We start from the raw sequence: 18,098 nt of genomic DNA, 5'->3' as shown, positions 1-18,098 counted from the left end.
ACTCTCACTGTCAGAAGGGGGAGACAAAAGTTCTGCACTGCGTGTTTTAGTCATTTTCAATGTAGGACTTTCACTGTAATGGAGTATTTTTCATATTGTGCTATAGATACTTTTACTTAAGTACAGGATCTGAGTCCTCCCTCCACCTCTGCTATTCTTTATGATCAAAGCACCAAGAACAGTTCATTCTCCTCTTTTAGGCTCTGTTATCGCCTGTTTCTTTCTATAAGAGTAAGTTGGGGCAGAGAGGATCTTGGGTGGAAGGGTGGGGAGGTGTATGTAAGTATGCAAGGTCTGGGCAAAAGGCCCAGTGTTTGGCTGCATTTGTAGTCGACTCTACATGTGAAAGCCTTCAGGGCACATCAGGCAAAAGCCCCAGTGTTTAGAAGAAAAAAAAATACCTTGGTCTCTTATTATTGAAGTATTTCAGCAATAAACACACTCATTCACACACATGCACACACACCCTTCCTAAACCTCAGTGATGTCAACAGCCGAGCAGTGTAGTAGTTTTACCTCCTGGAATGACAGCAGCATTGATATCTGGCAGACCATCACATGGTCATGTCAGCAGTGACTGATTGGAGCTCTGCATCCATGCCCAGACTGTGTCCAGGTCCCTCTGAGCTCAGACAGCCAGGCAGGCAGGCCGGCCAGCTTTCCAGCTACATGTGAATAACTTACATATATTAAAATATATGGCAGAGAAAATACTTCTGAGTGGAGGTCAGAGCGGCTAAACATGCAAGTTCAACTGCTCCAAACAGCAGGAGCGTGCTGCTGGAACTGACAGCTCAGTAGGCATACTTGTAGTTTGCAATGATTTGTAAGAGGTTTTTGTACTAGATGTTTGTAATCATGCCCTCCTTTAATTCATTCATTGCCAGGTACATCTAAAAAGAATCCAAGAATGAGGCTATTCTATATTTTTAACTGTTGTCATGAATCCCATGAAAAGACCAAAACCACTTCTGCCAACAATTGCCTTTGTATACAAAGCCTCATATAGCTTATTTCTCTGTGCCATAGATCTCCATTTGCCCCAAAAACTATTAAAATGAGCCATGTCATTGCACTGGATCACATTTTGCTTCATCATGATGAACATGAAATAAAAATGAGTAAATCAGTTTGAGTCAATCCCAACATACACTGTTCCTGCTGCCATAAATACTCCAAACGTGTATAAATCCGCAACAGGAAATAGTCCCCAGCAAATACACTACATACTTGTAGTTGAGTAAAGTTTGCTGAAGACTGTAGTGCCCAGGAAAGTATGTAGAATGTGTATACATTTGTGACGCATTTTTAGAGATCTTTGCATTGTTTGTTTTGGTCTTTTCATTTATTCTTTAAGGTTTTAGACTTTTTTATAGTTTATTTTTTTACAAAATAATTCAAGATGAAACTCATAATAAAAAATAAAAAAAACTTTAAATATCGGCTCTATATTCATATATTTTTAGTCTATTTCTATATCATGTAATATATTTTGATGATAAATAGCTAAGTGTCTTGTTTGGCTTACACAGAAATAAAAACGAACTAATTAACTTATATGTAACTATATCTATGCATCTCAAAACGTGTTGTACAAAGTTGTCTCGATTGTACACAATGGATGAACAAAAGCTAAGTAAATCTACAGTATGTCTAAAATTGCAGTTAAAGAGTTTTTTTTCCTTAGGCAGCACCATATGTGTGTGTGTATTCATTCAAAGCAGTTTCGACAGATACAGGTTGTGTGACAAAAATCAACAGAGACAAAAGTTGTTTGTTTGCAACTGTATTCAGATTTAAGAGACTTTTTAAAACCAATTAATAAATAATCTTGTCACTTCTTGTCCAAAAGTTCATTGTGTGATGATATATACATCATAAATTAAATAAGAAACAAAAGACATTCATTATATTTTTCGATAGGTTTGTATCAATATTTTAACCGTTTAGGCTGTCATGACAAAACAAAAAAAGTATGGGTTTTCTTTGAGAAAAATTGCATGTGCAGCAGGATTTAAAAGCATACTCTACATATGCTTACAAATTGGGTAACGGTTAAGTAAGGTAAAAACAGGAAAAATTATACTCTGATATGTAAACGATAAAGTCTCAGTCACAACTTGATACATACAATGCCTATAATTAGAGGTCATGGGGAGATTGCCAATATGCATTGGTATTGTAACCTCTCTTTGCGCTCTAAGTGATGCCATTTCACATATACATTAAAACAGTCTCAAGTTGACCTGCATATTTTACACTTTTACATATCAGAAGCATTTTTTTCTTTCTGTTTTTTGAATTTTTTTTAATCTAATGTTGGTGTAATCCAAACACCAAAACTAATTTTATTCGACCAGTAAAGATTCTACTCGGACAGAAAAAATGACACATACAGAAAACGGTCCACTGACAAATAAATACCAGGAAACATTGACATCTTACAATAGTGAAACGCTTGCCTTTCTCATGTTGTTCTTCATGTGTCAAACATTATGCTCTGTGCGATGGAGTTTTCAGGTGAAGGGGCAATGGAACAACACATTTTCTTAATGCCTTTGGAAATCGGGTCTAGGACAGATTAACTCACATGGCCAATGGTGCGTGAGACGTTTGGAACAGAAACACTGGCTTGATGGTTAACCAGACTGAATACTTAGGTCGCCTTTGTAGGGAGGAAAATTCAGATCACCACCATTAAAATAACACTATATTCCTATGTAATGGAGCAAACCTTTTCCCTATGAAGTGGCACACCAAACGTCAATTCTTGAACACAGTTCATATTTTCCTCCGATGATAACGAAAAGACAAGAGTATGATACAAAGGCTGACAAACACAAATTGTGCTGAATTAGCCACCAAGGGCACATCAAGCTATTGGGAGGTACCTTTTTATTCTTTTTTTATTGTCCCGCCATTTGTTTCAAGCACCTGGTAAGTGTTTGCGTGTGCATAAAGCAACAACACCTTGCTGTAACATCCTCAGCTAGAGAACAGGACCTATCTGCACCAGATATCGTCAGCTCCCATTGGTTATGATAACTGAGGTGGCCTTGTGTCCCTGCATCTGCTCAGCCTGCATCCTCACATGGGATGCCACATCATACTGGACTCCTCCACAGGCCAGGCCCGAGTAACTCCGCAGGTTCTCCGGGTCATACAGGTGCTCCAGGGAGTACCCAGTCAAAGCATAGGCAGCTTGCCTGTCCAGTGGCTGCCTCTCCTGGGCTTGATAGAGTAGCGGGCTCCCCTGGGGCTGTGAAGGGTGAGGAGACAGATCCGTCTGCATGTAGTCTTTGGTGAGGGAGAGGCCCGACCTGGGGATGCCATCAGAGCTGGGGCTGCTGAGACGAGACAAAGATGCCGGACTGGTTGTGTTTTCGTCGTTGTCATGTGGGCCAAGCACTTTGATGCCGTCCCGATGATGGAGGCGTTCAGGGGGGAGGTCGATGCTGGGGGCTCCCGGGCCGCGGCACACCACGCTGGGCATGGTGAGCTGGGAGTGGTGGGATAGTGAGGAGGTAAAACACGGGCTGTGAGCTTTGGCGATGCCTGAGACATCCAGCGGCGCCTTGTGTTGCTGCAGGCGGCTCTCTTCCTCTTTGATCATCTGTTGCGTGGCTCGGATCAGGGTCTCCATCTTGCTGGGCTCCCGAGGGGTTGCCCGGAAGTGTTCACCATGGTAACGTTCACCAGAATCACTGGTTGACCCGCCTCCATCAGGGGAACTCACTACACTTTCTTCATCCCAGTGGCCCCGCCCTGTAAGGAGAGTTCAATGACCACATTTCAAAACAGTGAAATCAATGAATTACATTGTGTTAATAAGTAATTTGACCTTTCTGCCAGCATTTACAAAGTGTGAAAGCTACTCTGAATATGTATCCTACATTTCTTCTTCTATATTTTAAGTGCTTGCTAAAGCATGAGTTGCCTGTATAACGTTTGAAATTCTACTTTGAATGCAAATAGAGTCCTGGTCTGTTTGACTGAATTTCTTGGCAGTGGGGGTTGTTTCCCTGTTTGAGGATGTGACATGTGAAGTAACTTGGCTTTAAGTTGCAGGCAAATTTTGAACAGATGGTAGCAATCGGCACACTGGCAAGAGATGGCGTAAACAACTTAGCATGTCCCATAATAACATTTGGAAAACAGCTACCAGGAGAAGCTAGGCCAGAGCTATTTTCAGAGACAGATGGTTGTGGTCTCAACCCTAACACCTTACCGTGAATGGCTCCATGGTAGGATGTGATTTCGTAGCCCTCGCTGTTCTCCACGGATGATTTCGGCAGTGAGAGCACAGAGCGAGTGGCGTCCCACCATGCCTCTCTTCCTGACTGGGGGGTGCCTAGGAAGTAGCGGCCGCTCTGGCATCGCACACGGTCGCAGGTGGTGGTGTGAGGATGTGTCTGGGCAAGGGCGAGATCATCTTCTGAGAGACCCAAGCCATAGCACAGGGAGCCTGAGTCTGGATACAGTCGGTAGGCACAAGATGCCTCCGCAGCCTCACTGGGATCCAACAGCTGAGGAGATGCAGAGTCAGTCAGCGGACTCCCTCCCCACTGGCTGTCTTGGTCTGACTCTGAGCGCTCTGGATTGAAAGCTGAAAACTGCTGACAGAAACAACAAAATCACAGTTTGTGGACCTCATTCTAAGAACTGAGCCTGCACTGAGTCTCCTTTTTTTTGATTTAGCTCTATAAAACAGGTTGTTTATTACCTGTGGGTAGGGTGACACTCTGGCTTTGGCCTTTGCCTGGGTCAGACGTGACTTGGTGCTCTTCCTGTCTTCACTGTGACTGTCAGCGTAGGGAAAGGCTGGCTTGGTGGGGCTCATTTGGTCCAAGGACAGCTGCATTCCTTTATACTCAGTATCCCTTTTGACACAAACAAAACACATGTTAGAGAAAAAAAACAAAAGTTCAAACCCATATTTTTCCCAGGTTGTGACTTTTTAGCCATGCTAGTGGCAGTCAATCAGTCAGTCAGTCCACCACATTGGTCAAGACTTAAATATCCCAACAAATCCCAAATGTCCCCTAAGGATAAATTCTAATAACTTTAGCGATACTCTGTACTACTCGCTAAATTAAGATGAGTAGTAAAAAATGATACCTGCGAAACATCAGCATGTTAGCATTAACATCGTTAGCATATTGACATTAATACTAAGTGCAACCTCACATAACCGCTAGCGTTGCTGTAGACTCTTAGTTTTGTGCATGCATGCATCTTAACTTTGCTTTGGCTCAAAACATATGCATGCATTGTCTGCTGCGGGCTACTGAGCAGCTTCACTTTAGTATTGGTTACGTGCCATGCTCAAGGACACTTGAATGTTGTTGAGGGAGAGCATGGTGTCACTTGTTCACCTGTCCCTCCAGGTTTTCCCAATGAATTCAGAGCTTCTCAACCTTTAGGCTAGCATTTCCCTTAAATACTCTGGGCACCTTCTTTCTTTCTTGTACAATCTTGGTGGTGGTGCTGCCCTGAGTGACATAATCAGTAATTAGTCTGCAGCAGACGTCTTGGCCAATATTGAATATAGATAGCTACACATAATATAGATAGCTACACAGACTACAAACACGCTTTTTATGCAATGAAAGATTTGAGGACTATGAGAAGTGAAAACAACATTTAAGATAAGTTCAAGAGATTAAGCCCTCCCACTTCTGAGAAAAATAACAGACACCATGAAGAAAGTTAATCATTCTTTTCTGCTGAACAACCATTGCCAGAACCCTGCTAGAGAGCAACGTAAGTATACACACACAAATGCATAATGCAAGTACACTATCTCTGCACTAAACCCCCTGTGCAGGCATATTACAAATATATATATATATATATATTTATATATTTTTTTTTTGTGCACGTATCTTGTGCACCATCTTTGACATTTTAACCCACTGTCCTGTGGCTGAACTCAATCCAAGTGTCACTGTCGAGGGAGTGAAATGGCTCCTGTGTCAAGTGTTCAGCAAACATGAGCCTATTCTTAACTTATCACATCAACAGTATGTAATAGCAGCTGCCTGGCATTTTAAACTCTGTGGCCCATCCCTGACCCTGCACAGCCAGCCTCTTTAATATGACTCTAAATATGACCCATTCTTTATGTACAACACCTTAGGGGAAAGGCTGTGTTTGGATAGCCAGTGCACAGTGTGAGTGTTATTTGCACTTGCAGGTATAGTTGCGGTGGCTGGATCTGCATCCTATCTGCGCCCTGGCTGACTTGTGTCTGAGCCAATAATGTTGGGCCTTTGTGCAAACTCAGCTGTGTTAGCTGAATTCCACCTTAGGGTCAATGTCAGAACACCTCATGTCTGAAATATGCCACCATCCAACCTCCAAACATGATTTATTAATGGATTCTTGTTGGGTTAAAATGTGGTCGGGACATGGTGATTGAATTGCTGTTTGTTTTTTTAATGTGGTTGGTTTTTTTGTGCTCTTGCTGAGTGTGAGCTTTTGGACACTCCTGTGTAAGAACTAATTTTGCCTTTGAAAATTCACTGTCATTTTAATGTAGTTACTTTTGTTTTCTCCGTACTGCATTGAAGAAATCAATACGTGGAGTGCAGCCATATGCATGCATGCACGTACAAAGACTCACACAAACACACCATGCCACATGTAGAAGGACACACACCCTCACACACACAGAAAAGCGACATGTGGATCAACCAAACTTAACAAGGAAAATCCAACCTGTGCTACCGCTATGAGATAGCTATTGATTCCTAGTTCACCGTTTGATCAATTTTGCTTTCTTAAGATGGCAGATCGATGATGACAGTAGAGGTTTTTTGATGGGGTTGAACCCTGATGTTTGTCTTGCTGTCTCAAAGGGCCTTAGTGTGCTTTGTGCTCTCATAACACACAACTGCCTGAGCCCTGCAGCCTCAGTATTTGGTGGATTTGTACAGAGAGGCTACAGAGGGATAAAGAGAAGGATTTCTCCAAGAGACACCAACCCATCATATCGAGTGATCTTCAAGCATGGATCATAAGATTGTATAATATGATTTTCCTTAATCTAGTTAAATATTTAATGCTGTTCCCTGTGCAAACATCATTAAAATGCAGCTGCTTTTAGTCCAGTATAACTCCCTTAAACCTTGTGTTACTATGTTTATGTAGCTATAATGCTCAGGGTTTCAGTCCAAAATGCAAACTCTGTAATATCTGAAATGCATGATTCATAATTACATGTGAAAGATCCCAACCAGTTCATATGCATGACTGATTCATTTTCCATGAACAAACATCTCAAGAAAGTATTACGAATATAACTTGTGTCTGTTTTTAAGAGTAGGTCTCTGATTTTCGGATAGGAACATTAAGTAAGACTCACGTGAGGACGTAGTTGACGCTGACTATGCAGTGGGGTCTTGAGGACCGGCTGTTGTGGACGATTGTGGCGTAACTCTGTACCCAGACCCAGCCGCCGTGCTTCGCCAGAAAACGATAATACTTAGTGGTGACTTGGCCTTTTACCAGCACTGAAGGAGATAAAAGAATCAGACAGAAGACAGAGATTAACATAATTAGCGACGTGTGTGTGTGTGTGTGTGTGAGAAAGAGAGAGAGAAAGAGAGAAGTGTGTGATTGTCTGCACGTGTTGGCTGTAGCAGGTTGCCTGAGTAGTTACTGTCTGACAAAAGAAGGTCAGCCAGGCTGGTGTAAAAGCATAATAAAGCAGGCTTGTTACTCACAGAGGTGGTGTGCACAGCGGAGGTGGAAGATGTCACAGCTGTGGACATGATGGTACAAGGTTTTCTCTATCAGGTCCTGAGGCTCATAACCTGTCAGCTCTGCCACCCTGGAGAAGAATTAACCAGTTGTGTTAAGAATAATCAGAGTATACCAGGGATATTTCATATTAATCTGTAATGCTTGTGTCTTGGAGAGGTCTTGGAGAACTAACTGAATCCTCTTAATGAAAAATGTATATGCTTTGCACTAAACATACAGACAATAATTAAACACTGAATTAGAAAGAAACTCAGAAACACCTCTAGATAAATAATGAATGACATATACAGCAAACTGGCTGTGTACCTGGAGTCCAGGAATATGAGCTTCATGTCCAAACTGGCTCTGAACATAAACATGTTGCTGTGCAGTTTGATCTCAGTCACAGCACTGGGTGGCAGAGAGTGCCCTACAGCCACCAAACCCACGTTCTGGTAGCAACCCTCAAAAGGTGACATGTCCAAACTGTACTGACGGATCTTCAGGTAGCCACTACAGTGGATCACCTGTGGTGGAGCAGACAGACAGTGAGAAAAGCTATGTATATATCAGGAAATCCTGAAATGTGTAATTAATTTGATTATCATGCTACATTTCATACAGAAGCATGCTGCATAGTTTATATACTGACCGGAAATATAGAATTATTTTTGAAGAACACAATTATACAAAGTATGTAAAAACTATGTGCTCAAGAGCCAGAATGTAGGTCTCACTTTTTCTCATATATTATTAAACCAATTACTTTATTTCAGTTCATTATTATTATGTTAATAAAGTTAAAATATTACAGGCCAGTGACTAAGCTTCATATACCTTGTATCCCCCGCTGGTAAGGCCTGCGTTTCTTTTCGCCAGCACACATTTCATCCGCAAAAAGAAAGAGCGCTCCATTTCATATTCTGAAGAAAAGACATGTTTAACAAGGTGATTTTTAAATAAAAGACTATAGGCTGTCGCTGTATTTCTGCCTATTTATCAACGTAGTCTATGACGTACTGTCCTATTTTAAACACGAATGCATTTTAATAATAATATGCATTGCATAACAAAATAAATGCATTTTTTGTGTTACATAAAAAAATGGATACATGATACAGCGATATTACTGTTCCAAATAGCACCCTGTAGGAATCCATTAGGCTATTGCATGTCTATAATGCACACATTGGTGCAGACTATATGATAGGCATATGTGTCCCATCTGTACATTGACATCAGTTGTATTTAGAGCAGCCATAAGCTGATTGAAGACGGTATGTTGTAATTGCAAGCAGACGACATATTTGCGCAAGCTTAGAGGAGAAATGTGTTTTACCTTGGACGAAATGCGAGTGATAGGGCTGATGTGGCGTCAGGACAGCTGTCATCTCGTCGTGGTCGGCAGGATGGACATATTCATAAATACTGTTCCCGGTCAACTCTACCTGTTGAGAATAACTCAGGTAAATAATAATAAGGAGTGCCTGGCAGATGATGTATTTGTTATTTGCAAAATCACTATCGTGAAAACGGTGTCTCCGTTTACATTATATTGTCTTCGAAGTGTAGGATTTAAGAAAAAAAGAACATAAACAAACACTAAGTGTGCTAACGGACCTGAGACAGTCCTAAATGGACCGACGCCGTCTCTGAAATGTACATTATCTTCCCATCTGGAGCCACAACAAAAATGAATCCATCCAACGTCTGTAAAAAAACAACAATCCACAGTTACCTCTCAAAAATGATTTAGACCGTTGTCCATACAGAATATCTTTGCTTCCAGATCACAACAGTTTATGCTGCTGCTGATGACAATGCTGATGATAATGATGATGATAATAATAATAAGAAGAAGAATAAGAATAATATACCTGCAGTAAATGAGATCCCAGCTCTCGTCCAACATTGTCCAAAGATCGTGTTCGACTTGTATGACCCCAAGCTTCACCCAAACCTGAACAGAGTGAAATAATGCTGTTTGGCTTATGTGACATTTTAATCGGAGGAGATGTCCTGTTTTTATTCCTATTAATAATGAAAAATTCAGTACTACAGTGATTTATTGGCTATGGTTATATATATCTACATTATAAGTATTATCATTATTAGCCTACTGAAAAGGCAGGACTCCCTCTCTGTGTGTCTCCCTCACACACACACACACACACACACACACACACACACACACACACCCTCGAGCCAGAGGCGTGCCTGTTAAAAAGGTCTATTTAGTGTTAAAGCATTTACAGTGCCCATTCCAGTCTGTCACATGTTGTACGAGCTGGAGACATGAACCCCAACAATCTGTTGGTGTTAACAAGGTGCACATGCGATCTGCCTATAACAACTGTAGAATACAGACTTTCAATCTGGAGGGAAGACAAACATTAGCAGGAAGATATTTTGATTTATCATGATGCTATAGGAAAAAATCATTATTATTATTATTATTATTATTATTATTATATTTCTGTTATTATAAAAGTCCTTAAATTTTACCACAAATATGTCGTTCTTTATATTTTTGGTCCTATAAATCCCACAGTGTAGGCCACTATTTTCATTGTAAATGGAACAAAGCAAGTAGTCAGTGCTACTCATTGAAATTCATTCAGTTTCATCAGAAATGGAGCTCGGGTATCATCAATAAATTAAGTGTTCGTCTCCCCTGAAATGAAAATAGGTATCCGCTGTCAGACATGTAGCTTAACATCACTCGACCAGATGAGAGGATGTAGAAAAATTACTTTTAAAGAAAAATTATGTTTTTCGGCTGGTGCATGCAAATTATTAAAAATACAATCAATAAAATAAAATTCTATTCTTAGAAAAAATATTTAGTAGGCCTATGTCTTATAGGCTTTTATGTTATATGTAATGGCAGCACATACGAATATACCTGTCTGTTACGTTCACTATATGGGCAGCAAAAACGTGGGCTTCTGATTTATTTCATGGCAGATCATTAATTGCATTTTTTGTAAGACAGGAGAGGCTGTGTAAGATTGTGTGTGTGCCTGCTGCTTACGTGGCTCTGGCTGATTAGGAGCCGTGCAGGGCCTTTTTTTAATAATTGGTACTTCTTGTTCTCAGACACGCAGTAAAGGAAGCCTGCAGAGACCAGTATAAAAGATGGAGGCAGATTGTCTCCTTTAGACACACTGAATTAAAAACGATCGTAATCCATTTGTAAAGACTCCCTGTAGATCAATGGGAAACGGATGTAATATTCCTATAATATTTCTGCATGGCTTAAAGTGAGTCTGTGAGGCCTCCTCGTGGGTATATTAACATTTAGGCTAAATTTCATTAAAATTTTCTTTTTCTTTTTTTTAATCTTCCATAACATCCAGTTGTCAATAGAACTAAATATATTTTTGATATTTTTCATACTTAAAGAATTAGTTATTTATTTGCACTAATGCGCATGGTTTATTTATCATATTACAACAGGTTTGTAAAATGTGTAAAATGAGACGTAAGACTAAACAAATATTTTTATTTTCATTATGTTATAACAGAATAAAATTGACTCGTGGAACAGTGAATTTACATTAACTATCGTGCTTCTATTCTTCCCTCATAAAATCCAATTTGTCTTGTAATTGTATGTTTGTTTACTATGTTTTAAAAAATGTATGTATATTTTTTAACGCATGCAAATACCTCGATTAAATAAGGTCTTAATTATTTTGTAAGTTGAAGGAAAATTTGCACACAGACATCAGTGCATTTTCACTAAACTGAGCCCGCAGCTGACGGGGAAATAATGCCAGCGGAGTTGAAAGCGGTGTGTTTAAATGGGCTAATGGCTCACCCTGAGGGAAAACTATTCTCATTTTCAGGTAACTTGTTGTCAGTCTTATAATGGAGGCTTTGTCCAGCTGAGAGGTGATGGCCGACGGCAAAGGCAACATTTTGGCCAGTTCATAAAATTCACTGTTCTCCTTTTCCCGTCTAGTCCTTGCGGCCGTTTTGGATTTCTCCTTCATTTCAGCTCCTTTTTACTGTATCCTTCCTTGTCTGAGACGGTGGTCATTCAAATCAGCTGCTTGACTGATTCCTCACGGCTTTGCCTCCTTTTCATTGCAGATGTATCAACTATAACAAGATGGAGTTTTTATATAAACCGTTGAATCCAAAACAAAATGTGTGAATATCCCTGGTAGCCTACAGGCCTACTCCTGATGGTGGTCAGTGATACTTCAACTGGCTGTAGTTAAATGTCCTCGGTGCTGCCGCGGGATTTCATCCATGACCTGCAAAACACAGAAAGAAAGACACAGTAAAGTCATAAACAGGTGAAAAAAGCCCTATTGCACTTTGATGTGCAGAGGCCCTACGTTTGCACCAGGCTGTGCCTGCGTTATTTTGATGTATGCCTGCTGCAGGCCTGCAGGTCAGAGGAGCTGAGTCTGAGAAAACAACGCTGCATATTAATTTACACATCAATCAAAAAGTCTGATTTATTGAATAGGACAGGATATTCTCAGCATCGCTAAGAAAGAGAAGCAACAACACAAAAAACATCAATTTAATAATATCAACATCACCAAGATGACAGCAATTACAACAGCAAATGCCATAAGAAGAAATGCCGCTGACGAGTCTCTGCATACAAAATGGTAATTACATTTTCTGAAGATATAGATAAATAGGCTACATATAAATAAAGATAGATAGATACATAATTAGATCAGAAATGCAGAGACATGGTCTCGATGTGTCCATGTGATTTTCTTTTTTATTTTACCAAACAAGCTCACCCCGTGGGTAAAAATAAAATCTCAACATTTGGTGAAGGGAACACTGCAAACATGTCCATCTCAAGTAATTTTAGCCACTAAAGCCAGCCTTTAATATTTATCCTAAAACAAGTCAAACATCTGCCAATGAGACTGAATAATTCTGCATATTGCAGGTGTTCCTTCGGGCATCCAATTGCTGATCACTGCAGTAGTATGGAGGACATGTCATTTGAGCCAACACAATTCCTGAAACATGTGCAGCTGCGTTGTTAAAAAAAAACCAACTGACATAACCTCACCTCGCTGGCCGGCAGTTTTTCCCTTGCTTTAAGAAAATTTAAATGTTTAACATCCAGTACAGGTTGACAGACTTGTTGAAACAGATATGTTTGCAGTATTCCTACCCGCGCTGAGGCACGCTGTATGTTCCCACATCTGAATCGATCCTGTGGCCTTACTTGCAGCCTGCTGGGAATTTCACCTGTCCTGAACCGGGTTCACCAGTCGTCCCAGTTAAGTTTGGTCTCAGCTCCTCATGGATTTCCACCTGGAAAGGCGAACGGGCCGTGCGCTGCATACACCTCTCCAAATTATAAGGACACGCAACGAGTGGCATTCGTGCCCAACAAGCCTCCTCTTCTCAACTATCTCAGTGTCCCTCGCTGGAGCTGCTCGGGACCCGCCCACCTCGTTCTGATTGGGTGGAAGCGCCTCAACTCATTTCATGATTGGACACTAACCGTGGGCGTCAACTTGGTACTGCAAGGTATGCACAACACTTGGCCGTGCCCGAAGTGAGCTTAGATATGATCTTGTTGTGTTTTTATCATTAGCGTGGAGATCACGGATCAAGCTGAAATAAATGAATAAATCCCCATAAAATTGCACAGCAGGGGAATGTTCTGCAGGCGATATGGGCTAAATAATAGCTGCAAAGACCTTCAGTTGGTGATTATTTTACGGCAAAATATCCAGAGGAAAACAAAATGTGTTATTATAGAAAACATTTTATTTCCACAATCAATTTAGAGAAACATCAAACCATTTTCTTCAGTTTACCCACACTAATATCTTGTAAAATCAGAGTTTTCTATTCATATGAGATCGATCCGTGTTGGGGTTTGCTCTTATTCCCTTGGAAAGATAGGCTAAATCTAGTAATTTGTCATCACGACGAAAAGTATGTTTTATTCAAAAATGCATTTTCCTCAAATATTTGCACAATTTGGTGAAATGCGGCTAAGGTGCAGGTTTGGTGACGTTTTAAACACAACTGAATAAATGAGTGAATAAATAAAACGGAGTCACTGTTTTGGAAAGCATCTGTTGATGCTCTACTCGTGCTGTTGCCAAATAAATAGGTCTTTTGAGTATGATAGCAATGCTCCTAATATAGGTTATATTTAATTATATTGAACTGTACACAACTGACCAAAGGATGGACATGTTCACCTGTTTCAGCGGTTACACTGGATTCTTCACTTGTTTTCTGGTGGATTCAGAATGTCTCCGCATAGACAGGTTTGTGGTTGGATATTTTTCAACACAGATAAGCTATTACAGCAGAAGTAGGCCTACGTGCTATTAAGTGTAGCCTACAGGCTGTTTATTCTGAAACATAAAATTGAAATCTTGAGAAATCTTGAAATTGCTTTTTTTTGTTTTGTTTGGCGCATGGAAACCACTGGACATAACTTTCCTAATTTTCCCTCTCGTCAGGTTTACTCTGTCATCAAGTTAATCCGTTTTTGTCTCGGGCTATTTCGGAGCTGTTTTTTTTTTTGTGGTTGTTGTTGTTGTTCGTTTAAAAAAAAGGAAAAAAAGAAGCCAAATGCAAAACAGTTTATATGCCCGGCTGAGAGATCAGTGCGCCGCGTCCAGAGCTCATGCGGTAGTGTCCGTCAAACACGTTTATCTGAGGATTAATTTCCATGGTGTGAATCAGATGAGAGCGCCGCGGCGCATGTAGTTTTTTAATTAGACACCGGGCGCTCAGATGGAGAAGGAGGGGGGGGCGGGGGTAGATAGAGCAGTGGGCTCGGTGACGGGGGCGCGGACGCATGACGGTGAGCTCATTACGCACATAATTATCCCTTAAATTGATGCTGCATCCTGCCATAATTGGAGATTCTCCTGCTGCCTGGGAACAGATATCTCTGTCTCCTTCAGTGTGTGTGTGTGTGTGTGTGTGTGCCTGCGAGAAAGAGAGAGAGAGAGAAAGAGAGAAAGAGAGCTTCTTCTGGACTCAAAATTAGCCCTCCAAGGCTATACCTTTCTATTATTTTCTCATTTCTGACAGATAAAAGATAAGGACAACAAATTGGCAAACAGCCCCAGATGCTGACTGGGCTCAGGTTCTCCCTTTAAAGCAAACAACACCTTACCTTCTTACATCTGATGTTTCTAAAAGAGGTATTCATATCAAGTCTTTGAAATTAACACAAGCATGTCTATCCAGCATCTCTCTCTCTGTGTGACAAATCCCTTTTTTTTTTTTTACATGAGCCACCCGTAGGTCAAAGGTCACCGTGGTTTGTTCACTTCATAGATCCTTCTCCAAATCCAAATGATTTGAATTACTTACTTGATTTTCCTTTAAAAACAATCGTCTCTCTTTTCAAATTTGGTGCTGTAAACCTGCTGTTTATACATTTCTTGCATTCTTGCAAATAACACAGTAATATTTAATGAAGATTCAGCACCTACAGATCAGGCTTAAGGCAGCTTCCTATTGTCAGTGCCCCTTCTGCGGTGACTGACAGCCTGTCAGGGCTTGGGGTAAGAGCTCCAAGCAACTGGTAGAAGATGTACCCTACCCGGACATCCTGTTAATGCCCCACCACAGGCTAACACAACAGGGGAGCTCGCTTTGCTGTCCTTCCAACCCCTCCCTCACCACCACCCTGGTCTCACTCATCTTTCCATTTTTATTGTGTTTTTTTTTCTCTCTCTCTCTGTGGGAGATCCAGGCCTGAAATTCTCTCCAGCATGAAAAAAAAGGCGATGGTAGGGGGGCAGGTTAGTGAAGGTTATGGAAGGAAAGCATTCAAGGAAAAGATGTGAAGGAGGTGAGACGATGAAGGTAGACACTGAGGAACATGATGCACCATCTCCGCTAATTAGCTCTCATAATGATTCTTTTTCATGGTCAGGATCAGTGATTGAGCATGGGGCCCTTGAGCAAGGTACTTTAGGCCTTTTAAAAAACAAATTTTTTCACTCACCTCTAGTGGCATCTAGTCAAGCAGATAGACTGAAGAATCCGTTCTTGATCCTCTTCTTTCAGTCAAATAAAACAGGACATCAAATAACACAACACCACTAGTCTGTCACCACTAAATACATTGCAGGTGAATGGAATTTAGTTTGTGCTGCTTAAAAGAGTTCTTCACTGATTTAGCTTTGTCATTGTCGGGCTCATGATGGACAGATTTTAAAAAAGGTTCAAATTCAATGCAGCAGAAGCAGAGATTTGTCTTTTTTTAATTCCACACTCCTCTCTCTCTAGACATAAGCAGTAGTACTCCCAAGACCTGCAAAACCGACTTTGATGTGTACAGTCTCCTCCCATTGTAAAAGTTCCCCTTTTCCCCTTCAAAAACCAAACGGCAAATTATCTGTCCAATAAAAATAGACCAGTTACTCAGGATAACACACAATCCTCGCTAGGAAGATTTTTCATTGGAAGTGCATCAGCTGACAATGAGCTGTCAAAAAGCATTGCGTTCATAAACTAAATCAAACCTGGAAGACAAACATTGGAAATTGTGAAAAGAATAATATGAATCTGGTCTCTCTTTTTTTGCATTAAATGTTTGGTTGTGTCACCAAGAACAGTCCCTGCTCCAAACTACAGTTACACAACAATAACATACTGTATCTTGTCAACAAAGTCTTTGCAAATTGCCAGTTGTCTTGTACATATGTACTGAAAACAGAACATTCCTAGAACGCTGAAAACAACTCAAATACTTTGTAGGCCTATTGTTAAAAATGCTGAAAAATGAAATGGTGTTGCAGGTTTTAAAATTGGACACAGGATCATTGGGCTGACCATCACTGCCCCATGTCTTCCATGTACAGTGGTTTAATTTGCCTGTGAGCCCACGCTACCATGGAGCTCCACCTCTATATTTATAAGCTCTCCTCCACTTCCTCTTTCTCTCATATCTCCTCGTTTATATACTCAAGGTTAACTTCATCATGGACCAATACACGGTGCAGTACAGATTCAAATAACCCAGTTAAATGTAAGATCATATATACTGGGAAAGGTGGGAGAGTAATGTATTAATATGGAGGAGAAGAAGAGACACATGTGAATGGCTATAGGATGTTAAAAAGAAGAATGAGAGATGAAAAACAGTCAGTTCTAAATGTGTTAGTAAAAGATTTTACAGAAGAGTGAAAAAGCAATGAGACTGAGGCACCATGTTGGGTTACACTCTGTGCTCTGAGATTGAAACGGTTGGGCATATGTAAACAGGCTGCATGTTTGACCAAGATTTGCCAGTTGTGTTTTCCGTATCTATTACTGACTCTTTGTGTTCTGTTTTCCCTAAAAGACGGAAATATAATTTAATACTCCCCGCCTTTTTAGCTGTTGGGTTTTGAACCAGCCATTTTATTTGGAGAGTAATGGTTGGACATTTTATATTGTGTTCGTTTCCTCCCATTAACACTGACTCTTTCCCATCAATTCTTGCTCTCTGTGTCTCTTTCTGCCAGGTCCTTCACTGAGCCCATCTGCTGTGTGCGAGCGTTAATTAACCACAGTGCCATTTCCTCTGTGTGCGCCGCGTTTGAAGGTGCTTAGAGTACACGAGTCAGCCTGCGCAAGTTCATCAAAATGCTAATTCAGCCCAAATTAAAGTTGTGATTAACATTACACAGTTTCCTGTGCAGACAAATTGATCCTTCCATGAACTCTCTCTCTCTGTCTCTCTGGGTGATGAGTGTCAGGGGAGAGATAGAGAAACTCTCCTCTGGGGTCTTCTTGCCATCATCGACAAAGTGGAACAAAAACAGAAACAGCCCACAGATAAGGTTAATGGTGTGTAAGAAAGATTTGTATCTAAATGCTAACAGTTTTCTTTAAAACATAAATATAAGTCAGATCATTCCATTTTGCCCTGTAGTAAATATGGATTCCCCCCCCCCTGCTTTTCAATACTTCACATGCATATCCATCAATATTTGTTGGTGTGCATGTACTGTACCTGTGGGAAGCTTCTGCATTGTCTCAGACTGTGTACATATGTGAGGAACCAGTAAGCTGTAGCGCCGATGCTATGACACAGTTCTGGCTGTATTTACCCTGCTCTCCAGCTGCCTCTGCACCTCCCAGATTCTGAAACAAGGCCCAGAGAAGTTTTTAAAAAATTCCATATAACTAATATATTTTTTTTTTATCCAAAACAAATTCTATTTTCTTCTCTTTTTGGTTTCTAGAGCATGTGACCTCAGTCACCTTGAGTTTTACACATTCTCACATCTCTGCTGTCTACAGGCTATAAAATATTAAGCACAAAATATATTTGAAGTGCTGAAAGACAGATTAGGAGCCTCTCTTATAGGTTAGCTGTGCTAATTTGTGAG

At 40.6% G+C, this 18,098-nt stretch overlaps 1 protein-coding gene across 3 annotated transcripts; it reads right to left on the bottom strand.

The window, feature by feature from the left end:
• Positions 1-1,672: 1,672 nt before the first annotated feature.
• Positions 1,673-13,793, bottom strand: LOC119908990 (single-minded homolog 1-like). 3 transcript variants are annotated; one of them, XM_038726988.1, is made up of 12 exons: positions 12,905-13,793; positions 11,570-12,011; positions 9,624-9,706; positions 9,367-9,456; positions 9,086-9,194; positions 8,584-8,669; positions 8,074-8,273; positions 7,728-7,834; positions 7,367-7,514; positions 4,724-4,880; positions 4,229-4,616; positions 1,673-3,765 (listed from the first exon to the last, which is right to left on the bottom strand). In XM_038726988.1, the coding sequence occupies exons 2-12, from the start codon at positions 11,742-11,744 to the stop codon at positions 3,023-3,025; spliced, it is 2,286 nt and encodes a 761-aa protein (XP_038582916.1). In that variant the 5' UTR covers positions 11,745-12,011; positions 12,905-13,793; the 3' UTR covers positions 1,673-3,022. The 3 variants fall into 3 exon arrangements, with proteins under 3 accessions (XP_038582916.1, XP_038582918.1, XP_038582917.1); XM_038726990.1 differs by having other exon boundaries at positions 4,229-4,613; XM_038726989.1 differs by having other exon boundaries at positions 12,959-13,793.
• Positions 13,794-18,098: the final 4,305 nt, after the last annotated feature.

This window comes from Micropterus salmoides, unplaced genomic scaffold, assembly GCF_014851395.1.
Source record: "Micropterus salmoides isolate LMB-PRFRI ecotype aquatic unplaced genomic scaffold, ASM1485139v1 Ms_hic_scaffold_18, whole genome shotgun sequence".
NCBI classification, from domain to species: domain Eukaryota; kingdom Metazoa; phylum Chordata; class Actinopteri; order Centrarchiformes; family Centrarchidae; genus Micropterus; species Micropterus salmoides.
This window is presented reverse-complemented; position numbering and strand designations above follow the sequence as displayed.

Excerpts from the sequence above, each read along its gene's own strand:
- LOC119908990 (XM_038726988.1), bottom strand. The coding sequence starts at position 11,744 with ATGAAGGAGAAATCCAAAACGGCCGCAAGGACTAGACGGGAAAAGGAG. Across the intron at positions 8,670-9,085 it reads TCACTCGCATTTCGTCCAAG|AATATGAAATGGAGCGCTCT; the intron begins GTAAAACACATT and ends TCTTTTCTTCAG. Across the intron at positions 7,835-8,073 it reads CTCATATTCCTGGACTCCAG|GGTGGCAGAGCTGACAGGTT; the intron begins GTACACAGCCAG and ends ATTCTTCTCCAG.